This window comes from Pocillopora damicornis, chromosome 4 (genome assembly GCF_964200805.1).
Source record: "Pocillopora damicornis chromosome 4, jaPocDami1.2, whole genome shotgun sequence".
Classification (NCBI taxonomy): domain Eukaryota; kingdom Metazoa; phylum Cnidaria; class Anthozoa; order Scleractinia; family Pocilloporidae; genus Pocillopora; species Pocillopora damicornis.
The window spans coordinates 29,207,577-29,229,584 of record NC_142673.1 but is presented as its reverse complement, the minus strand read 5'-3'; the positions used below and the strand labels follow the sequence as shown (position 1 = coordinate 29,229,584).

At 38.2% G+C, this 22,008-nt stretch overlaps 4 protein-coding genes across 11 annotated transcripts; 2 read left to right on the top strand and 2 right to left on the bottom strand.

Annotated features, from left to right (window-relative positions):
- The first annotated feature begins 29 nt into the window (after positions 1 to 29).
- LOC149047606 (mitochondrial import inner membrane translocase subunit TIM14-like) lies at positions 30 to 2,186 on the top strand. Of its 6 annotated transcripts, none has more exons than XR_016185887.1 (4): positions 30 to 80; positions 303 to 373; positions 1,148 to 1,218; positions 1,670 to 2,186. XR_016185887.1 is itself a non-coding variant. In XM_089204013.1 (4 exons), exons 2-4 carry the CDS (start codon positions 342 to 344, stop codon positions 1,723 to 1,725), a joined length of 198 nt encoding a protein of 65 aa, XP_089060139.1. In that variant the 5' UTR covers positions 31 to 80; positions 303 to 341; the 3' UTR covers positions 1,726 to 2,186. The 6 variants fall into 6 exon arrangements, 2 of the variants coding, with proteins under 2 accessions (XP_089060139.1, XP_089060138.1); XM_089204013.1 differs by having other exon boundaries at positions 31 to 80; positions 1,109 to 1,218; XR_016185888.1 differs by having other exon boundaries at positions 72 to 209.
- Positions 2,154 to 6,455, bottom strand: LOC113683927 (uncharacterized). The gene is made up of 5 exons (XM_089204010.1): positions 6,291 to 6,455; positions 4,994 to 5,068; positions 3,924 to 3,982; positions 3,413 to 3,528; positions 2,154 to 2,970 (listed from the first exon to the last, which is right to left on the bottom strand). Exons 1-4 carry the CDS (start codon positions 6,411 to 6,413, stop codon positions 3,444 to 3,446), a joined length of 342 nt encoding a protein of 113 aa, XP_089060136.1. The 5' UTR covers positions 6,414 to 6,455; the 3' UTR covers positions 2,154 to 2,970; positions 3,413 to 3,443.
- Positions 6,456 to 6,479: 24 nt separating this feature from the next.
- LOC113683808 (mitochondrial import inner membrane translocase subunit TIM14) lies at positions 6,480 to 8,803 on the top strand. The gene is made up of 6 exons (XM_027201088.2): positions 6,480 to 6,563; positions 6,644 to 6,692; positions 6,786 to 6,856; positions 7,588 to 7,664; positions 7,951 to 8,021; positions 8,268 to 8,803. The coding sequence occupies exons 1-6, from the start codon at positions 6,561 to 6,563 to the stop codon at positions 8,333 to 8,335; spliced, it is 339 nt and encodes a 112-aa protein (XP_027056889.2). The 5' UTR covers positions 6,480 to 6,560; the 3' UTR covers positions 8,336 to 8,803.
- LOC149047605 (RNA helicase MOV-10-like) lies at positions 8,089 to 20,512 on the bottom strand. Of its 3 annotated transcripts, none has more exons than XM_089203962.1 (18): positions 20,348 to 20,512; positions 18,833 to 19,289; positions 18,009 to 18,247; positions 17,270 to 17,513; positions 16,674 to 16,763; positions 15,971 to 16,133; positions 15,670 to 15,815; positions 14,753 to 14,938; positions 14,312 to 14,456; positions 13,958 to 14,119; positions 13,453 to 13,565; positions 13,026 to 13,231; positions 12,303 to 12,480; positions 11,497 to 11,728; positions 10,960 to 11,142; positions 10,470 to 10,558; positions 10,046 to 10,161; positions 8,089 to 9,587 (listed from the first exon to the last, which is right to left on the bottom strand). In XM_089203962.1, the coding sequence occupies exons 2-18, from the start codon at positions 19,270 to 19,272 to the stop codon at positions 9,520 to 9,522; spliced, it is 3,000 nt and encodes a 999-aa protein (XP_089060088.1). In that variant the 5' UTR covers positions 19,273 to 19,289; positions 20,348 to 20,512; the 3' UTR covers positions 8,089 to 9,519. The 3 variants fall into 3 exon arrangements, with proteins under 3 accessions (XP_089060088.1, XP_089060089.1, XP_089060090.1); XM_089203963.1 differs by having other exon boundaries at positions 18,833 to 19,285; positions 20,348 to 20,469; XM_089203964.1 differs by having other exon boundaries at positions 18,833 to 19,039; positions 20,348 to 20,448.
- Positions 20,513 to 22,008: the final 1,496 nt, after the last annotated feature.

Below are 22,008 nucleotides of genomic sequence, written 5' to 3'. Positions count from 1 at the left end.
ACCATACCTTGGTACTGACGTGATGCCCTATGGGTAATTTCTTGCGTCATGACAGTCACCCGGGTCACATCGAGAAAATGGTAGGTTATTATTCTTCGCTGTTTCATGGTGATCTTTGCGGGCCTTTTACTAATCTGTTGTTGTATTCACTATTCCTTAGACTATACTCGTATTAGCAGGGCTTGGAGTCGCTGGAGCGGCGATAGCAGGTTTATTTTAAGGCAGAAAAGCATCAATAACTTGTCATATATGATTTTCACGTGTTGCATAATTCCTGATGGAGGACTTCTTTCTTATTTCAGGCCGTTTTGCCATGCAGGCGTTAAGAAAAGTTAAGTTAAATGAGATACCTAAGATTATCCCTAAGATACCGGTAAGTAGTGTTAAGAACAGACGGGAAGTCTTTCATGATAAAGTTACGTGTTTGCTTAGGTTACAAAACCTGTATTGCACTCGGTTGGCCCTTGTCAGTGAGAATCTCATTTTATGCTTGATTTCTTAACCTGGTGGTGTTTGGAGATGTTGCTGTATGTTGATTTCTTATCCTGGTGGTAATTAATTTGAGTATTTAGTGATGTTACTTTATTATTAATTAGAATTATTTTATAAATACCGTATTAAATGTGAACTAAAATTGTGGAGAAAAGCACCATGTGCTAAAGTAATCAGACTAATCCTTCTTAGCTCTTCAAGGTGTAAACTGTTGTATGAAGATTGTATTTGCATATTTATAGTAAAACTCTAGGTTGCTTTGTTTCAAGGACCGAGTAACCCTTTCATCCAACAGATACCAATATTCACAAAATTTGCTACATGTTGGACAAGTGTTGTAAAACAATAGGAATGCATTAGTGTAAAGTAAGAGGTGAAAATTTTAGCTTGGTGAAAAAAAAATACCAGTGGTCATAACTATTGAGGTTTCCACCAATAGCAATACAAAGTTTTCTTTAGAAAATTCAAGGCAGCAAGGGAATATTCAACAGAAAACAATTTAAAACAGCTCAGAAGTCCTCCATCCAAGTCCTCCATGCCCCCCCCCTCACCCCCTTCCACTTTCCCTTTCCCCTCACTACCCTCTTTTCCTTCTTCCTTCTTATAATAATTTTAGGTGTCTAAGAAATGTGAGTACATTTATCTCATTCTGCAGTCCTTCAGCAAGCAAGGCTAAAGTCAGAGAGGCACATAGAAGAATGATGTTGATTAATCACCCTGAAAGAGGTACGTTTAAGAATTATTCTACCGAGGTGTAATCAACCAAAAATGCAAACATTACTCTGTTGAATTTGAGTAGAGGTGGAATTTAACCCTTTAACTCCCAGAGGTGATTAACATGTAACTTCTCCCTTTAATATCTATACATTATCCAGCAAAAAGGTAATGAGAATACTCAAACTTATCAGGAAAAATGTATTACCCTGATCTATCACCAAATTCTTGTCACTAATTTTCAAGGAAGTACATGGTAACTGGAAGAGAGAATTCACCATCAGATCTTGGGATTGAAAGGGTTAATGTCAAAGTTTGTTGTATTAAAAACTCCCTTTGGTGGGGCATCATATGAAACTAGGAAGGCAAGAAAAGTTTGCAAACTACTTTTTTTAAACTCGTGTGTAAAATTTAACCAACATAGAATTAAAAACTAAATGTGTATTCTTAATCTATCTTGCAGGAGGCTCCCATATCTTGCTGCAAAAAACAAAAGATCTTGATGGAAATAGCAAGTGATAGCAACAGCCTCATATGATATAGTTAGAACTTTCAACTAGAGCTAGAAAAGGACCCAAGGACAGTATTGCAAAAAGTCTTTAATCAAGACTTCATGGAATATTCAAGATGACAGACTGTTGGAGACAACAACCAAAAACAAATCTAAATTTGAATAACTTTAACTTTGTCAAGAATTCCTGAAGGGTCAACCTTGACCCAAGTCCCAGCAGCATCATCAAACATGCAGTTAAGAATCTCACAGAGCTCTAGACTGCATTGGTTTGTCAAGAACAAAACTTCTAAGACATATTGTCCATTAGATAACAGATAAGGTAATGCAGCATACCAATTGTTAATAATTTGTTTTTGAAATTGAGAATTTCACAAAGGAGTGGTAAAACAGAGACAATAAAATACTCTCCAAAATTACCACTTTAGCAAAATGGTATTGTAAATAAAGGTTTTATTCATATATCATATTTGCTGGTTATATTTTGTCCACACCTCTTTCCAACTTACTGTTCTCCCTGTTAAATTCATGATTGTAATTTTATAGATCATCATTACTTACCAAAAGTATTATCATGATATTTATTTCCAGCCCAGTTCAAAGTTAAATCGTACTTAATATTTTATAGGACCATTTCCCCTCTGATTTATGAAAATAAATAGTCATTGATAGAAAATAGATAACATCGAATGCCACCAATTTGTACAAGGAGTTTTTGGCAGTACATGCCACATCAAATCTAGAGTAGCAAGAGGAAGGAGGCCATGAATTTTAATTGAAGAATTCAAAGCAAAATCAACAATTGAAGCACTTAGATATCTCTCATTCATAGTTCTCTTTTTTGTTTTTTAATTACTATAACCTTTTTTGGTTTTGTTGTCATTTCTTTGGTTGTGATTTTTATTTGCTATTTTCTATTTACTGTATATTTTAAAAATTAATGACATCACCCTTATGTTACTTCACTATTTCCACCTCTAATACCTTTGAATTACCCCTATCCCATGTTCAAACACCTTCCTGTAACCATGTTAAATCAACTCCAACTGCAAATAAATGTCTTAGTTAGAACTTTAAAATTTTGAATCTGAGCTTGTAACCCTTGTAGACATCACTTGCTTCAGGAACAACTCCCAAGAGTTGTTGCACAATCTTAGGTGATTAAATGCAAGGTGCAACAGAAAATCATTCGCGCCTCTGCCACTCAGGGTGCTCTTGTAGTAGACGTTGACTGACTTCTGAATCTCCGACTTCTGAAAGAGAAAGTCAACAGGCTTACTTCCTAATCTAATCTGCGCAGAGGTGTTGCAATGTACAGTAGTTTGAAGAGGAGAGTGGTTATGAAAGACTACAGAAATCAAAAGTTAAACAATGCTGAGAGCTCCTTGATTGTTCACAATATTTTGTTTACTTGCCAGGCATGATGACTGCATAAATTAGTGGATTTATTCTAATAGAGAGTTAATTTGACATGATGGAATGCTTTGTTGTGCACAGTTATGTCCAAAGAACAAACAAAAAACTGAAAACAAGGAAATAGTTTTGAGTTTCAGACCAATCGTATTTCACAAGCGTGGTGTGGCAGCTCACAGTGTAGCCAGGTTCCTCAATGAGCCACCAAAAGTCCTTGTTCTGGCTTGGGGTTTGTCAAGGTCTATGACTGAAATTTGTGCTCAGTTTAGCTTGGCTATTTACCTGATGATTCTAGTGGCTGGAGATGAAGTTTTCACAGAACGTTTGCTGTATTCTTAACTTCGTTTTTTCTTTTCTCACCAACCCAAGCATTATTTTTATTGCAGTACTCCAGAAGTCTGAAAATATACATTCATAAAAGTAAACACATCTTCCAAGTAAAACAGTTGACAGTTGGGTGACAATTGTCAGAGGGGAGCTGTTCTTCACAACTACTTAAAACGAGTATCTAGTTAACAAATAGATTCCAAGTTGCCATGCGTCTGTTCATTAATAAATGTCACAGATGACGTCAAAATGTGGTAAGAACAAAAAAGTGGCACACGAGGCACAGCCACCCACAATCTTATTCCAGACACGTGCTAATCAGCTTATTTGTAGCAGTGTCTTCTCACACCTATCATTATTTGGAACTAAAAGAAATTCTAATACGAACACTTTATGGCTGTTTGCTATGCTCAACAAAAACCGATCTTTTGCAGTCGATGGACACTCACAAAAAGTCGAAGCTTACCTTTCTGTCAGGGAACGAATCCTGAGGTCAGAACTTAAATCATCACTTGTTGCCATTTTCTACAAGGAAACAAAAGTACATCAAAAACTGCTTTTTGGTGTCGCTTGCCGATCATCATCTAGAATAGCGCTAAAGTTTTGAAATACACCGCTTTCATTCTTCTCGATTATGATTGGTTTGATCTTACACCTCGTAGTTTTTGATTGGTCAACTATACGCCAATCATATAATTTCTTCCAACCTTTGTGCATGTACCAGCAAACAAACGTTGCTTTCTCACCGAAAATTATACTCTACAAATTCAGTGAAAATATCAGGTGTTGTTTGTTTATCACGTCACTGAGCCCCTGCGCATCCTCGAGTCCCACGTCCCTGAGTCTCCAAGTTTTCGAGTTCCCAAGTCCCACGTCTCCAAGTCTCACGTCCCCAAGTTCCACGTCCCCGAGTTCCACTTCCCCAAGTCCCACATCTCCGTCCCACTTTTAGTCAACCATAAGACAGCGGTGAGTATACAGATATTCCATGGGTTATTACTTGTAGGAAAGCCCGAGTTTTGGGGGTGGTCTTTGGCAGAAAAGGCCAGTTTGACCTGCTTCACTGCTGCAGCTTCCTTGTACAAATCAAACAGTTCTGCTTTTTTCAACTGAATGTCTCTCTCCTTCGAGAATTTTGTACTCATTTTCACTACCACAACCTCCTTATTCTAAATACTCATAAGAATGACTTTGCACTTAGCATTGTTCTCGTCCCTTAATTTCAACATCAGATCATTGAACCCCACAAACTCAGAAATGGTCCATTGAGTTCCCCCAATTTTCTCATCAGCCAATACCAATGTTAACCTCAGTTTTTCTTGTTGGCTGCTGTGATCACTTTGGAATGAGTTGTATTACACTCAACTGAAAACTTCTCTATTACCACTTAAGTTCACAGAATACCAAAGAGTACTGTACAATTGAAGTAACTAAGAGTGGGACCACCAGATTATTGGTTTACAGGAAAGCTTTAAAAATTACATATTGCAGAGAAATTAATTCAAAATGACCTCTAGAAGCATTCTGTAAAATTACTTCTTCATCAGCAAATCCATTAACAACCGGCTGATGATCCATTCCCCCTAATCCATCATGAAGTCCATTCATTGCCTGTAAAAGAAAACCAAGTATTTGTAATTTTGTGGTCTCATGCTAAAACAAATCCCTTGCAGACAATTCATGGTTACTAGTTGTGTAATCCTTTAAAACCTCCAGTATTACCTGGACAAAGAAGATCGATGTAATGTCACCCTGATCAATTTGCTTGAAGGCACTCATGGGTTTGGCATAGTTGAGGCACCCCTGCACCCTAACATGTTATTTATTTATTTATTTCTTGTTCATCTTGTTCTGTTCATTACTTTTCTTTCTAAAACAAAACCACTGACGAGTTTTCATCACACCAAAGACATTCCCCGCGCTCATAAAATGCCAAAACATAACGACATCAACCGGAATTTTGACGTTATATGTTTGACATGAAATAACATACTAAGCGAATTGAATTTGAAAATTTACCGACTGCCTTACCTTCTTCTTTTAGATTCTAAGCTTTCAAACTTGTGTTAGGTGAAACAACGACCAAATGATTCATCCTTCCAGGGCGTGATATTATTTTTTTTTCTAATAGTCACTTGGCTCCTAAATTCTTCAAAGTGGTAGCCAATTAAAAAAAAGTTGGTCGCCGTTTCAAAGACAAACAAAACCATTTTTAACGCTGTCAGCGCTCTTGATAGACCCTCCAAAATTAAGTTAGGGAAAAGATCTTTAACGTACTACAAAGTGGACACAAGGATGGATGATATACAACGTTCAAGCTCACCTAAATCCAATAAGGCGTCTAGTTATTGATCGAGATGCATGTGCTGCGTTTTGGAAATAAACTTAACGAGGTAGTTTGCCGCGGATTTATCTTTATCTTTGCAAATCTTGTTAATTCACTATATCTCTTGGTAAGGTTATGATGAAAGATTCTAGTCGCCAATTTGGCGACTAACTTTCAGGATTTGGTCGCCAAAGTGAAAAATGTAGTCGCAGTGGCGTCTGTATTAGGCCCTGCCTTCGAATTTGAAAGCAGCTTTTTCGTGTAATGTATATGTCCAAACCGGATAGCAAAGTTGCATTAGATTAAAAAATTGAGCCATCGATAAAAATGAATGGCTCCCGATAGAGATGATTCCCAAGTTAATAATAACTAATCAAACGTCCAAACCTTCGTTGACGCCTTCCGACTAAAACACGACAAGACTAAAGATCATGTTCTCTACAATATCACAAACCGATAGTAGGATGGCCCTAAATACTGCTAAAACTAAGGTTCCGAGGAACTTACATTAGCTTCTGGTTGTTCTTCACCGAAATCTTCTCCAAGCTCAGCGAGATTATCTTGTTCTCTGGCCAAAAATTCGGCTACTGGATCTTCCTGAAAGTCGTCACTACCCAAAAGATCCGCCATGATAGATACCGGAACAACTCGTGCAAGGCACAAATGTCCCGAAAATTGTTTCAACTATATTCCCTTGGGATCCTGGGAATGTTCGCTGGCGTGATGCCCTATGGGTAATTTCTGCGTCATGACAGTCACTCGGTCCACATCGAGAAAATGGTGGGTTATTATTCTTCGCTTTTTCATGGTGATCTCTGCGGGCCATTTATTAATATGATGTTGTATTCACTTTTCCTTAGACTACACTCGTATTAGCAGGGCTTGGAGTCGCTGGAGCGGCGATAGCAGGTTTGTTTTATGGCAGAAAAGCATCAATAACTTGGCATCTGTGATTTGCACGTGTTGCATAATTCCTGATAGAGGACTTCTTTCGTATTTCAGGCCGTTTTGCCATGCAGGCGTTAAGAAAAGTTAACTTAAATGAGATACCTAAGATTATCCCTAAGATACCGGTAAGTAGTGTTAAGAACAGATGGGAAGTCCTTCATGATAAAGTTACGTGTTTGTTTAGTTCACGAAACCAGTATTGCACTCAGTTGGCCCTCGTCAGCGAGAATCTCATTTTATGTTTGATTTCTTAACCTGGTGGTAATTAATATGAGTATCAAGTGATGTTACTGTATTATTAATTAGAATTATTTTAAAAATAATTTATTAAATGTCAGTTAAAATTGGGGAGAAAAGCATCATGTGCCAAAGTAATCACACTAATTCTTCCTAGCTTTTCAACTTGTAAACTGTTGTAAGAAGATTGTATTTGCATATTTACAGTAAAACTCTAGGCTCCTTTTTTTCAAGGACCAAGTAACCCTTTCATCAGACAGATACCAATGTTCACAAAATTTACTACATGATGGATAAGTGTTGTAAAACAAAAGGAATGCATTGGGGTATAGTTAGAGGTGAAAATTTTAGCTTGGTGAAAAAAAAATGCCTGTGATCTTAACTACTGAAGTTTCCACCAATTGCATTACATAGCTTTCTTTAGAAAATTCAAGGCAGTTAGGGAATATTCTACAGAAAACAACTTAAAACAGCTCAGACAGTTTTCAGTTTGAGTCCTCCACCCTTCCCCCTCACTCCCCTCTTTTCTTCCTTCCCTCTGAGGAACTAACTGGAATATGCTGATGATGTACTTTTGAGATAAATATTTTCCACATTTTATATATTTCTTTACAAACAGGAGTTTAGTCATTATTACAGAGGAGGATTTGAACCTAAAATGACCAAAAGAGAAGCTGGTTTAGTTCTGGGAATTAGGTACAAAAACAGTTCAGTTTGATGTAAATTAATTTCTATGTTATTTGTCATGAATCATAAAGGATGAATGGGCTGGCTGTCAATGTAATAAACAAATTATCATTTCCATGATAATACTGTGAGAATAAATTTAGATTGGTTTTCCCTTATAATCTTGCTTAAGGGAAGAAATTATAGAGGTGAACTTGCAAGACAGAGCGTAATACAAGCACAAGAAAGTTGAATTATATTTCAATAGTAATTTTTGGTGTCTAAGAAATGTGAGTACATTTATCTCATTCTGCAGTCCTTCAGCAAGCAAGGCCAAAGTCAGAGAGGCACATAGAAGAATAATGTTGATAAATCACCCTGACAGAGGTAAATTTAACAATTATATTCTACTGAGGTGTAATCAACCAAAAATGCAAACATTGCTCTGTTGAAATTGAGTAGAGGTGAGATTTAATGTCAAAGTTTGGCGTATTAAAAACTCCCTTTGGTGGGGCATCATATGAACCTAGGAAGGCAAGAAAAGTTTGCAAACTACTTTTTTTTAAACTTGTGTGTAAAATTTAACCAACATAGACTTAAAAACTAAATATGTATTCTTAATCTATCTTGCAGGAGGCTCCCCATATCTTGCTGCAAAAATTAATGAAGCAAAAGATCTTCTTGATGGAAATGGAAAGTGATAGCAACAGCCTCATACGATAGAGTTAGAACTTTCAACTAGAGCTAGAAAAGATGACCCGAGGACAGTGTTGCAAAAAGTCTTCAATCAAGACCTCATGTAATACTCCAAATGACAGACTCTTGGAGACAACAACCAAAAGCAAATATAAATTTGAATAACTTTAACTTCGTCAAGAATTCCTAAAGGGTCAACCTTGACCCAAGTCCCAACAGCATTATTAAACATGCAGTTAAGAATCTCACAGAGCACTAGACTGCATTGTTTTGTCAAGAACAAAACTTCCAAGACATATTCTCCAATAGATAACAGAAAAGGTAATGCAGCATGCCAATTGTTAATATTTTTTTTGGAAATTGAGAATTTCACAAAGGAGCAGTAAAACAGAGATGATAAAATACTGTCCAAAATTACCACTTTAGCAAAATAAACACTGTACTGTAAATGAAGGTTTTATTCATATATCATATTTGCTGGTTGTATTTTGTCCACACCTCTTTCCAACTTACTGTTCTCCTTGTTAAATTCATGAATGTACTTTTATAGATCATCATTACTTACCAAAAATATTATCATGATATTTATTTCCAGCAAAGTTCAAAGTTAAATCGTGCTTAATATTATATGGGACCATTTTCCCTCTGATTTATGAAAATAAATAGTCATTGATAGAAAATAGATAACAATTAAATGCCACCAACTTGTAAAAGGAGTTTTTGGCAGTACATACCACATCAAATTTAGAGTAGCAAGAGGAAGAAGGCCACAAATTTTAATTGACAAATTCAAAGCAAAATCATCATCTGAAGCACTTAGATTTCTCTCATTCACAGTTCTCTTTTCTGTTTTTTAGTTACTATAACCTTTTTTGTTTTTTTGTGATTTTTTTGGTTGTGATTTTTATTTGCTATTTTTTACTTACTGTATATTTTAAAAATTAATGACATCACCCTTATGTTACTTCACTATTTCCACCTCTAATACCTTTGAATTACCCCTATCCCATGTTCAAACACCTTCCTGTAACCATGTTAAATCAACTCCAACTGCAAATAAATGTCTTAGTTAGAACTTTAAAATTTTGAATCTGAGCTTGTAACCCTTGTAGACATCTCTTGCTTCAGGAACAACTTCTAAGAGTTGTTGCACAATCTTAGGTGAATAAATGCAAGGTGCAACAGAAAATCATTCACGCCTCTGCCACTCAGGGTGCTCTTGTAGTAGACGTTGACTGACTTCTGAATCTCCGACTTCTGAAAGAGAAAGTCAACAGGCTTACTTCCTAATCTAATCTGCGCAGAGGTGTTGCAATACACAGTAGTTTGAAGAGGAGAGTGGTTATGAAAGACTACAGAAATCAAAAGTTAAACAATGCTGTTACATTTTTGTCTGAGAGCTCCTTGATTGTTCACAATATTTTGGTTACTTGCCAGGCATAATGACTGCATAAAGTAGTGGATTTATTCCAATAGAGAGTTAATTTGACATGATGGAATGCTTTGTTGTGCACAGTTATGCCCAAAGAAGAAACAAAAAATTGAAAACAAGGAAAAATTTTTGAGTTTTGAAACCAATCGTAGTTCACAAGCGTGGTGTGGCAGCTCACAGTGTAGCCAGGTTCCTTAATGAGCCACCAGAAGTCCTTGTTCTGGCTTGCGGTTTGTCAAGGTCTATGACTGAAATTTGTGCTCAGTTTAGCTTGGCTATTTACCTGATGATTCTAGTGGATAGAGATGAAGTTTTCGCAGAACGTTTGCTATATCCTCAACTTCGTTTTTTCTTTTCTCACCAGCCCAAGCATTATTTTTATTGCAGTACTCCAGAAGTCTGAAAATATACATTCATAAAAGTAAACACATCTTTCAAGTAAACCAGTTGACAGTCGTTAGAGGGGAGCTGTTCTTCACAACCACTTAAAACAAGTATCTAATGACTGATAGATCACCTGACTGACTGACTGACTATTTAACTTAAACCAAGCGAACACACTTGATTCGTGAGTCATTTAACGTTGCCAGACAATTCGCTGTTAAAACAGCCATGATTCTCATTCCAAGGTACGAAATTTCAGTAGCATTTAGTAGAGTTAAACATTTCTCTTATTATTCCTTACGTAAAACAAACTTGCAACTAACCTTGTCCAGTTTTCATCCATGCTAAGCATGTCTGGGTTTCCTATCACAATCAGGAGAGCCTGGGCACGAGTTACAGCCACGTTGAATCGCTAAAAGGGACATTTCACGTTAGTACCGTGCGTTTGTCTTTTTGTTCGCTGACATGTTTTTTTTTTCTTCTTACGTACATACATTTTATTACTTGGATTTGTCTTAACAAGTTTTCATGCGCCCACAGTTAGCTTGAGTGCCATTGGTGAGTCGAATGTTAGACGTGGAAACTTATTAGTATTACACAATGTCATTGTACATTTACAATGACATATAGGACTAACCAAGGATATTACATGTTGGCAGCTAAAAAACACGCTAGAATTAGTTAAAATGTTTCAGAAAAGCTTGGCCTTTTGAATGATTTGTTGAGTGTCAATATATGGCACTGTTTTTTTTTGTCTCTATGTGCGATATTGAAGGCTATAGCAGTATAGATAGTAAATCGCTGTCTAAATACCTTCGGGTTGTCTAGGAATCCAAGGTGAAATTCCTTGTCCATGTCAAGATAATCTTTGTTAGTGCTCCTAACAGTTGACAAGATGATCACTCTGCGTTCTTGTCCCTGGAATTCTTCCACACTGCCGACTTTGATTTCTGAACCGAGTCCTCTCTTTTCAATCATCTTCTGAATCTTTTGCACCTAACAAACAAGAGAATTTGAGATTGTTTTGAGAAAAAATAGTTGTATCCTCTGCCCTATGCCAAGGAGAAAAGGAAAGTTACATTTTTGTCCAAGAATTGGTTCAGTAAATTTTAGAAACAGCATGCGGAAATTGTCTGCGTGAGTGCTTGTATCGTAAGCTACAAATTTACTTTTCAAGCAGACGAGGTTTTGATTGAAAATAATCTCTTTAACAAGTTGTTAAGTTGTATGATGCTTATCTGTTACAACGATTTCGTCGTCTTAAGAACGGAAGAGGAAAACGAAAAAAACGGTTTGTTCTTAGGTTATAACGGCCATAGATAAAATGCGGCGTTTATGTAATTGACCTACTTGTTTCTTGTAGGGTGAAATGATTCCAACCATCTCAGGTTTAAGGTGCATCAGCCGTTTGCTTCTCTCTCTGTCGTCCAAAAGTTTCTTCAGGTACAATTCCACAGTTGCCACCTCAGTCACGTTAAAGAACGAAGGGCTGTTCTCTTCTCGTTCGTCTTTGCCATACACCGCGTGGAAGATCATCGGAAATTGCTTATTCGGCAGCTCCTCCCAATTTAGCATAATGTTCCTGTGGTCAAAAGTTACCCTTTTTAATCAAAACACCTTAATCAAATATGAGATGCTAAGTCAGTTGGTAAGCCTGATCATTCCGCTGGCCACTCTGCCTGCCTCAGTCAGTCGGTCTGTCTGTCAGTCAGTCAGTCAGTTCCTAAACAGAAGAGATGGAGATTGAGCAAGGGAGTGTGCCATAATGGCTGGGTCCCCTTCAGTGGCTGGGTCCCCTTCAGTGGCTGGGTCCCTTTCAGTGGCTGGACAATGAATAGAAAAAAAAACATCAAAAAAAAAACATTCAATGTTCATATCACAAAAGAGACTGGTGGGGTTATATTAACCCTTTACACCCTAATATCAGTATGCATATTCTCCATACCGTTCATCATACATTTCTTAAGGTGCTGACAAGGAGAATTTGTTTAACGATCAAGAGCTTCTTTAGTCGGTGATCGCTTCCTTTATTCTTGTGACCTTCATATGTGATTCGGGGGAGATATTGCATGGAGAAATTAGATGTTAGTCACTCTCAGGGGTGAGAGGGTTAAGAGAAGCCAAGTGTTTATTAATAATTTCGTTACTTGTCTCACCTAAAATCTCCAGCGCATTCATTTAACTCATCGTCATAAAATAGTTTTTTGGGAATCTCGATGATGTCTCTGTGTGAGCGATAGTTGTTGACAAGTTTTGTTAAAAGATTTGGATCGTAGTTTGGGTTTCGCCAGTACGTGTTGCATGACGTCATCAATCTCTCCAAAAGGGAAATGCCTGAAAATGAAATAGATAGATTTTATCGTAACCAGGTGTTAATGTAAATTTAGAGCAGTTGAGGCCATTAACATATATAATGCATTGACTAGGAAAGCTTGCTGAGCTTTCCGAGTCAAAAAAGTCTCTGCGAAGGTGACAGAAAATCAATCTGGCCTTTTTTCTCTATGAGCATTTGAACGAAGTAAGCAAATCGGTGGGCCGACAAAGGTCCAAAGATACACACGAGCTACAGAAAAGCGACGTTTTTGCGAAAAAACAAGACATTGCGAGAATTAATGAAATATGGCATGAATATATTTCTTAATTACTCGCTGCTTAAGACAACAACGAGCCCAGCTTCTGGAAATAACCGTGAATTTGGTTATGTGCCTGTGTACTATACAACGATGATTCCATGATTTGTCTTATAACACTTTTAGCCACGCTTGTGTGGTGCTCGTTTTGAAATCAAGATTTGCACGGGACTTTCATAACCTCTCCGCAGCATGGTCGATAGAGAGGTTCGTTTTTTCCTTTTTGAGCTCCGTGCATTTAGTACCCACCGAGGCCATATTCCTGTGTTGTTTTGCACCTAAGGATTGGCCCTAACTGCTTAGGGTCTCCCGCGAGCACAAGCTGACCGCCCCTGGGGTTATCAGGGTCCAGGAGGTCCGCCACAGGGATGATGCACTCAGGTTCTCTTGCATGCCCCGCTTCGTCTATGAAAATGTGCGTGAAATGATGCCGAGGGAATGATGCAGAAACCAATCTGAAAAACGCATAGAGGAAAATGATGACTGCTTGAAGTATCCGTAACAATCCCTTCCAGTTTTGCTTTAACTCTCAATTAAGACCAATTAATGGAAAATATGGTTACCCCATCTCACCACAACGAGTAGCGTAGGACATCAGAGAAGGTAATTTTCTTCTTTCCTATTTTCTAGTGATTTGCTTCTAGGCACTTTAGAGTGCTAAGATCTTATAGCTTACCTTCCTGCCGTTACCAAAGTAGTAACAATTATGCGATAGTTTTCCGTCAAATCCTCCTTTGAGGGATAATACACTTCACGCGTCACTCGGTCAAAATTCACCACTTGGGCGTCCTGAAAATTGCCATACCTTACATAAATTAAACGAACCACAAAGTACAAGTGTGAACTGTCGGTCACCCTTTGGAGGAATCAGCGACGTGAAATAGCTTTAAAAACTTCAAACAGCTTTGCCAGTTTAAAATGTGAAAATGGAAACGGAAGTTCAGTAAAGTCATCCCATCTAGTTGAAAGCACAAAAATTTATCTCGGGGCGATGATAAGCGTTTGAACGTTACTAGATTTATCATTTCTATTTCATACATTTGCGGCTCAGGATCAGCAGAGAGAGGGTTATTTTCAAAGCCGCATTTTCTGTTATTCAAACAGAACTAAGCAGAAAAGTTTTCGGAACTTTAGGTGTTGTCTTCAGGATTTATTTCCGCATTGTGTTTGAAGAACCCTACCTTGAGAGGTTGTGACACGAATTCCCAAGGTCTTGATGCAGCATACATCCTGAACAACTTTCCCTTGTCAACGTGAAGTAGTAAACGCTCGGCTAACAGATCAGCAGCACTGTTTTCAGGCGCACACGCCAGAATGACACTTGACTCAATTTGATTATGTACCTAAGTACGACAGTAACGAGTGAAAATAATAACTACCGGCTTTAGTGTTTATGTACCGACAGGTTTGGAATAGAGTGTCCATACGAGTTGAAAGTTTCAACAGTTTCACATCACATAAAAGCATATCTACTTATCAGCTTTGAAGAGAGGAGGGAGAAATAAAAAGCTAGCAAACATTGACTAAATCCATACCTGTTTGATGGCTTCCACCAACGTAACAGTTTTTCCAGTTCCTGGGGGTCCAAACACGAGGTAAGGAGCAGGGCGTGAAGATCCTGACAAAATCTTCTGAACCGCCTGCTTTTGTTCATCGTTTAAGTTGCGATCGTAAAAAGATCTGAAACAGAATCGGATGTAACGAACAGAAATGTCATAAAAGAAAACCAAGTATGATAGCCTTCTCCATAATAAGCGTACTGCACTCAGTTTGCAAGTTACGTGGGAAAGCTTGAGAAATCCCAAAGAATCGATCACGTCAGTCACCTTGGAACTACGTCTACGTGAACAGCGAACAGGAAAATTTAAACTTTCGTTTTCAACCTTTCAGCCAAGTACGTGATATTACTCTTGGGCGGGATTTGGTAGTACGCATTTGTAACAAACGTTATTCTAAATCTATCTCTTAAAACGTACCTGTCGTCGACTCTTTCATTAATCTCGGCTCTGCGAACAAGACTTTCTTGTTGTGGAAAAAGAACTAGTCGCATTTCTTTCCTTCTCTCCGGCGCAATCCGCTCACACGCGCGATGTTCCATTTGCACCGTCAGTCTGTTGAATGTGAACTGAATGTCGAACTTTTTCCCCTTTATAAACGGTATTCTGAAGCCGAAAAAAAGAAGCCATCGATGATTGATGGAATACACATACCGTTACTTTCTCTCTATGGTATGATTCCAGCAAACATTTCAGTACTTTGCAGTGTCCTTTCGCGGGCGTTAAATATGTTTTGGGCCCGACTCAGAGTCACTTTGGCCCGAGCAGCTAAGCGAGGGTTAAAATGACTCTAAGTAGGGCTTAAAACATATTTATATCCTAAGAGCATCAGCTTTGTTACTATCATTGTCCCTTTGGAGAGCACTGAGAAAACAAAATCTGAAAAAATGACAACAAAATAGTGTGAACAATCACGCGAATTCTTAGTTCGCTCCCCCCCCTCCATTTTAGCCCGCAAAATCCGCCACAATGCCCGTCAAAGTAACAATAATGTGCATCAATGACGAAGATTGGCGGGATGATGTTAGTTAAAAAAAACTGTTATTTCTGGGCAGATGGTCATACTGAAAAAGAATGATTGACTTATAGCTTCGCGTTATTGAAGTATTACATTATCCTGTGAACAAGAGGTGAGAATACTCAAACTTAACAGCATCAGGGATTTTTTTGAACTTCGAAGAGTCATGGAGGATAAGATTTTCAATCGTGAGGGCTCGCTATTTCGTTAAAAGAAAATGTACATCTGTATCATTTGGGGAGTTGGTACTTCTAGCACTCCTTTACCTTACGAGTTTTGAGGAAACATATTTGAGCTTGAAATGAAAACAGCTACTCACTTTGACCTATCAAATCCAAGTTTTACGTTCAGCAGTTGAACTTTATGTACAATTCCTTCGTAGCGATGTTGGCGAAAACCATGTTCGTATGCATAAATTCTATCTCCACGCAACACCGATGGACGGTTTTCAGCAAGGCCTGGTACCTAGTGTCAAAGGATTGACGTAAATAATTAGTAACAAGCCACAATCCTCCACCATACAACCATGGCAAGTTGTAACGTACGTTCAATAGCCTTCAATTAACGAATCTTTATGCAACCCCTTGGGGTTAAAGATAAAGTGATTAGGTAAAACTTACCTCCAGGATAAGGAACCTTCGGTCAGTTCTGTCTTCTTCCATTTCCACCTCTTTCAGATCGTAGTGCCTGATGTCCTTTTTCATTTGAATTTCTTCTAACTGGAGAAGCAGACGAAACCTGTCCTTGTAGCTGTCAAAAGTTAGCGGTTTTTCTAGCTGTTCCCTGCAGTTCAAAGAGAAGTAATGCTGAGCAACAAGAACAGATGCAAAAACAGGATGGGTGAATGAATGAATGAACGAAAAAATGAAAAATGGAGGTGTGCAACTACTCTGTTTGAGAGCAGTTCTGTTTTTGAATGGCACTCAAGCATACGCTCAATTAAAATGATTTCGAAATCACTTTGATTGGTAGTGATTTCCACCATTATGAGAATAATAATTACTGTTCGCAAGAGAGATCCACCTCATTGCATTGAAGCGGTCTTTGAAAGGGCAAAAAGGAAAATGACAAAAGAGAAAAGCAAATTAGTCTACATTTTAATTGTTCATACTGTAGCTGGGAGAAAATCATCCCTATAGTAAGAAAAGAAGAAATGCCCAAATTATTTTATTCAGCTTCACTTGCATTTTAAAGCACATTTTTTAAAACTGTCAAGATCCTAAAAAGAAAATCTCTATGCTTTTTTTTTGTTTGACCTTTACTATTTTTTCTATTTAACATTAAGCATTATCCGCAACAACGTTGTTGTGGTTAGAGTTTTACCTGATTCCCCTTCGATCATGCTGCGCAATGACAGTGGGAGGGACTTCATAGCGCTCCAATTTCTCCATACGTAAGCCATCTCGCCTCAGCCTAAAATACACAAAAACACCAGTTGTCGAGTATTGCAAACCTCGGTTACCGTCTTAATATGATGCTAAGACACTATTAGTCAGTTCAGTTTGATGTAGCTGTATTCACAACAGCTCTGAAAGCTTTGTGGAAAGACTAGGGCCCAGATGTATAAAGGGCGGATAACGCTATCGAGCGGATAAGTGATGGCAAAACGTATAGCGCTCTTCACCGGATAGAGATTTATCCAGGGGATAGTTTTATCCGACCTTCGAACAACCGGAGCCAGATTGACAATGGAATTAAAGGTAACTATTCCACCGATATCTCTGAGTGCGGGTTTCTCTTGTTGCGACATTGAGTAGGGTCCGCAGAGTTCTGCAACAATACCAAGTAAAGATATAGGGCTGAAGTTGAATCAATACTATTTCTTTCTGGAATACAACCCATGAGGAGAGATCAAAGGATCGAGGACATCAATTGAAAGGTGACATATGCCGGCCTAGAGATATGTTGAGCATACGTACGGTGGTAGTGCCAGGCCCCTCGTAGTTTTGACGTCCCATGGAACCTTCTGGGCTTTGGAAGGAGTCCTATACCGTGAAGTCGGCCTAAGCTCCTCAAACAGATCGCTGACAATCTGCACAGCTAAAAACCTCAAGATGTGAAATTCTGAGCCATTCTTTAGTTCGAATGTGAGCACAACTGGTACATAAGAGTAGCCATATTCGCGTCGATTTTTGCAGCCTATAGAAAATGTACTTCTTTTTCCTATAAAAAGAGGATCAGCGTACGGATCAGGTAAGTAAGAGGCTTTTACAATTCGTCCGCGTTGCGGACCTTATGTCTTAGGGTTACAATACTCTATCGTTGGGTTGATAACAGCGTGGTTCTTACGGGTGTCCTCTATGGCCTGGCTTCAATATGATCGTCTCGAGCGATGTTATGGAAACTGGGCATGACTGCAAACTCGGCCACTATATTTGTACTATCGGGGTCGTTTGATTCGAATAATTTTTTCTATTTCATATACAATCGTCCCAACCGCTTGAACGTTTTTTGCGAAGATTCTGGCAAAGGGCTCAACTTAAACTCTCTCTTTACCCTATTTTAACCGACCATAGTGCACGAATCATCTTGATTTGTAAGCCGGAAATAGAGAGGGTGGTGGCAATTATAGCAGCCAAGAATGAACACGGTCGTATAATAATGTATAACATGTGTAATATAGATAAGTCGGGCATATAGTTGAAAAAAAAATGTTACCTGCGTAAAGATTTCCTCGATCTGGTCCAACTGATGATATATCCGAGTAAATAAAGAAATTCACTTTCCACAAAAGAGTTATGTCCTTCAATTCAACTTCCTCGGTGCCTGTATTTTCCACTACCAAAGTTATTCTTCCACCCTCTCCCTTTCCAACATTTAACTCAATGACACCATTTTCGTCAGCTTGAGGCATGGAGGTGACCATAATTCCATTTTTATCCAATACAAGGGCAGGCCTGTTTTGTTAAAATAAAACAAATTGCTTATAGCACAAACAATTGTTTTGGTAATGATGATATCAGTGAAATTGCTTGCACTCTTTCAGATTTCGAATAAATTTTACTTTCTTCTGCACTGCTTTTACCCAAAATATTAGCACAAAGCGACCTCGTTCGCAACGTGCTGTGCAAATTTTCTCAGTGGACAGGCCCTGCCACTTTCTACCTCACTCGATATTGTGGAAACGACGTTTAAAAAAATCGAAAAATGTGAATAAATAACAGCAAAAGAAAAGGAGGTGAAATCGGTTCGTGTTCTCTTGATTCAGATAAAAGTTGAAAGGGAAGTGATTTTGTCTTTGGTTTGGTTGATAAAAGTTATCATCTTTAGGGGTTTCGCTATTGTATGTCAAACGTCTAAATACGTACCGACCCTGCGTAGCATTGCTGAGCGAGACTGGGGCAAGAGAGATCAGACGAGTTGTTTTCACGTGGGTGACTTGAGTCAAGTGTCTGAATCACTTGCGTCCACATCAAAAATTTTTTTCATCGATTATGTAAACAAGGATCGTGAACGTTTCAAAAGGTCTCATTTATACTTACTTCTCAACTGATTCTCTAATCTTCTTCAAGACACTCTGTTGACGGTGGCTAACCGTTTCTAAATGATTTTCGAGGGCTGCAATATCCTGAAAACGTCTCCTACAAATCTTGCATCGAGGGTTCCTGCTATAATTTTCTTCTTCCTCGTCAGAACTTGACTCTTCAAGATCCTCAATGGAGAGCATTCGAAGCGCTGCTGCCTCCCCGCTGCCAAAAATAACACGACCGTGGATTTCCTGACATTGGCGTAAGTGATACTTAAGCGTATTAAGCACGGATGAGAAAGAAACTCCAGGTGTACAATATTTAAGACGGTATTTTGATTCAAATACGCTCTTCAAGTCGGTTCTAGGCATTTCATGTTTTAAGTCATTTTCCTCCAAGAACTCAATGAATGTTTTCGCGACACTCTTTATATCATCCAAAGTTCGCCGGAACATCTTGAAATTAAAACTGTCTGCAACAAAAAATTAAATAATAAAACCTCCAGATCTAATAAGGTTGACTTTGTGGTAAGTTTTGTGAAAAATTTAAGTGAGTCACAATCAAAACACTCAAGTTTCTCACGCAACATTGAAAAAAAGCTTTAGAATTACGAAAACTGTCACGATAATCTGAGAGCAAGTCGATTCAAGTCGAGTCGAAGATCCGTCCTCATCTGCTTGAGGGGTTCATGAGCAACGAGGAGAGTCGCCTAAAATGCAAGGAATGCCGATTTTGACGTTCGGACAACAGAGGTATAAATTCGACTCTGAAATTTGACATTTTATCAGCTTTGGAAGGTTTGCAAGCGCAGTTGTTAACATGGATTTATACTAAACCAGGGTTTAACAAAAGTTTAGCTGATCTTGGGTTTCTCCTCAAAAATACGATTTCGTATTTCCACTTGAGATTCTAAATCATTTGATTCATTTCAATTACCTTAATATTAAATTGATGTCACGTAATGTTTCTCACATTTTTTAAAATCACGCGAGCATGCAAATTTACGACTCGAGACACATCAAGTTAATTACTATGCCGCCAACAGAATTACTCATCACGGAGGTATTCGACATCTTCTTCGACTTTATCGTACTTTGTAACACTGAAATATTCGTCTTTTGACTCAAAGTAGTATCAACAACTTTGAAATTAGTAATAATTTATCTTCGGAGACGACAAACAACCATAAAAAACTGAAATGTACAATCTAAAAGAAAGATTTCTCGGAAATTTACACGTCATGTAATCTCGTTGTACCATGCCAGTCAAACAATCAAACTAAGAAAGATCCATCGGTATACAGAGCGAAAAAATTAAGAAAATTTCTGAATTTGAAAGGAATATTCTTTTCTGGTAAAGGGAAAAGCGGCTTCTTCTCGCAATGTTGTTTGCTATGTCGCTGTTGAACGAGTCCTATCAAATCAGCGCGCTGGTTGATCTTGTAAAAGCTTACGTAGTATAACCTGGTTGCCCTGAACTTTCATGCAAGAAATATTCCGACTCATAAAGGTATTTTACCTCAGAACTCACCTCAAATGTCACTCTAAAGCTGACACAGCGTTATTTATACCGAAAAAGGAAAGGAGCGTACTTTCCTACATCTTTCTCGATTATCGTCGCTCATCAAAGATATTTTGTAGCCTCGATTCAGCGGAAAAAGAGAGAGCCTTGGGCGAGATTTTCCATATGCGGCAACGGGTCGGTTTGAGAGGTTGCATTGTCTACGATTATCAGCGGCTGGATACAGTTTTCCTAGGCTCTGACCGGTTATATTCAGAGCGCTCAATGACCAATTGTCCCCTTTTGCAGTCGATTGACTTCCACACGTGTATAAGTAAGCGTTGTGCGACAATCACCCATTAATATATATATGTTATTTGCCGGCTGGGAGGTCCGTATGGTGAAAAACTGTGACCGAGGTCTTGAAAATACTGCCCGAGGCCGTAGGCCGAGGGCAGCATTTTCAAGACCGAGGTCACAGTTTTTCACCATACGGACCGACCCTTAGCCGGTAAATAACATATTTATTGTTTTTAAACTTGACGAAATTCTTTCCGAAAGAACCCGAATGACTTATGGCCGTAAATACTTCCATAAACTGAACAACTTTTGAGTGAGTAAATGGTAGTTAAAATAGAGGTGATGCAAATTTAAGAGAGATGCCTCAGCGAAACATTTTCATTTCCGATAAAGGTGATTTAAAAGGCTTCAAAACAAACTTTTAAACATTATTTTTACAAGTATCTGTCACAATCTGACACCTGTCAATAAGAGAGCGCGCAAGAAAAAAAAAATCGTAGGAACATTTGAAAACCAACAGAACTAGTTTGGCAAGGACTGTCACGACAATGTTTTCTTAAAAATAAGTTAATGATCTAACGGAAAGTATTATTTACTCTCATCGACCATTCATTCATGTACGAAGATTTACCTCTGTTCATTAAGTAAACGGCGAGGAAAGTAATTGTGAGTAAATTCAATTTTTTATTTTGAAGTTGTGAGAGTTTGCTTGTTTGTTTGCTGTAATGGCGTGTTTAACTCTGATCTTTCCTTCACAAAAACTAAATTCGAACGGCACACTCCAACGAGACACAAGGGAATTTAATGCAGCCTTTTCTCAATTCCTTCAATTTCTGTTCGCGCAATTTAAGGTACAAATGTCCAAATTGAACAGAATTGGAAAGACTCACCAGGAGCGTATATTTGTTGTAGAACTTAAATTAAAACTTCGCTCGCTTTTTTTTTTACTATGAACAAATTGCTCGAGAAAATTCAGATATTAAATGAATGAAAGTTCCATCGTTCAGTTTAACTGTAACCAAATACCTCACCTTTCAACTTTCTGGGTACTTTTTGTGAACGATTAAAATTAATTGCAGACGGTTTTTAGGCCGCTTGTCAATCAACGTAATGACACTATTGTTTATACAAATTCATTCTGAAACCAATATTTTTCTGTCAACTAAAGTGATTTGATACAGAGAAAAGGGAGGATTCATAAGTTATTTATCGGCTTGAGGTAGTGACCGACGTGTTTGCTTAAAAATACTGCCCAGCTGGAAAACGAGGTATATTTATGAAAAATGACAACGAAAGTTGGGATGTACTCGGCGACTCACGAAAGCGTTACCGTGGCCCGTGGGCAGAGATAGGAAAATACTGACCGGGTAAAGAACCAATCAGATTGCAAG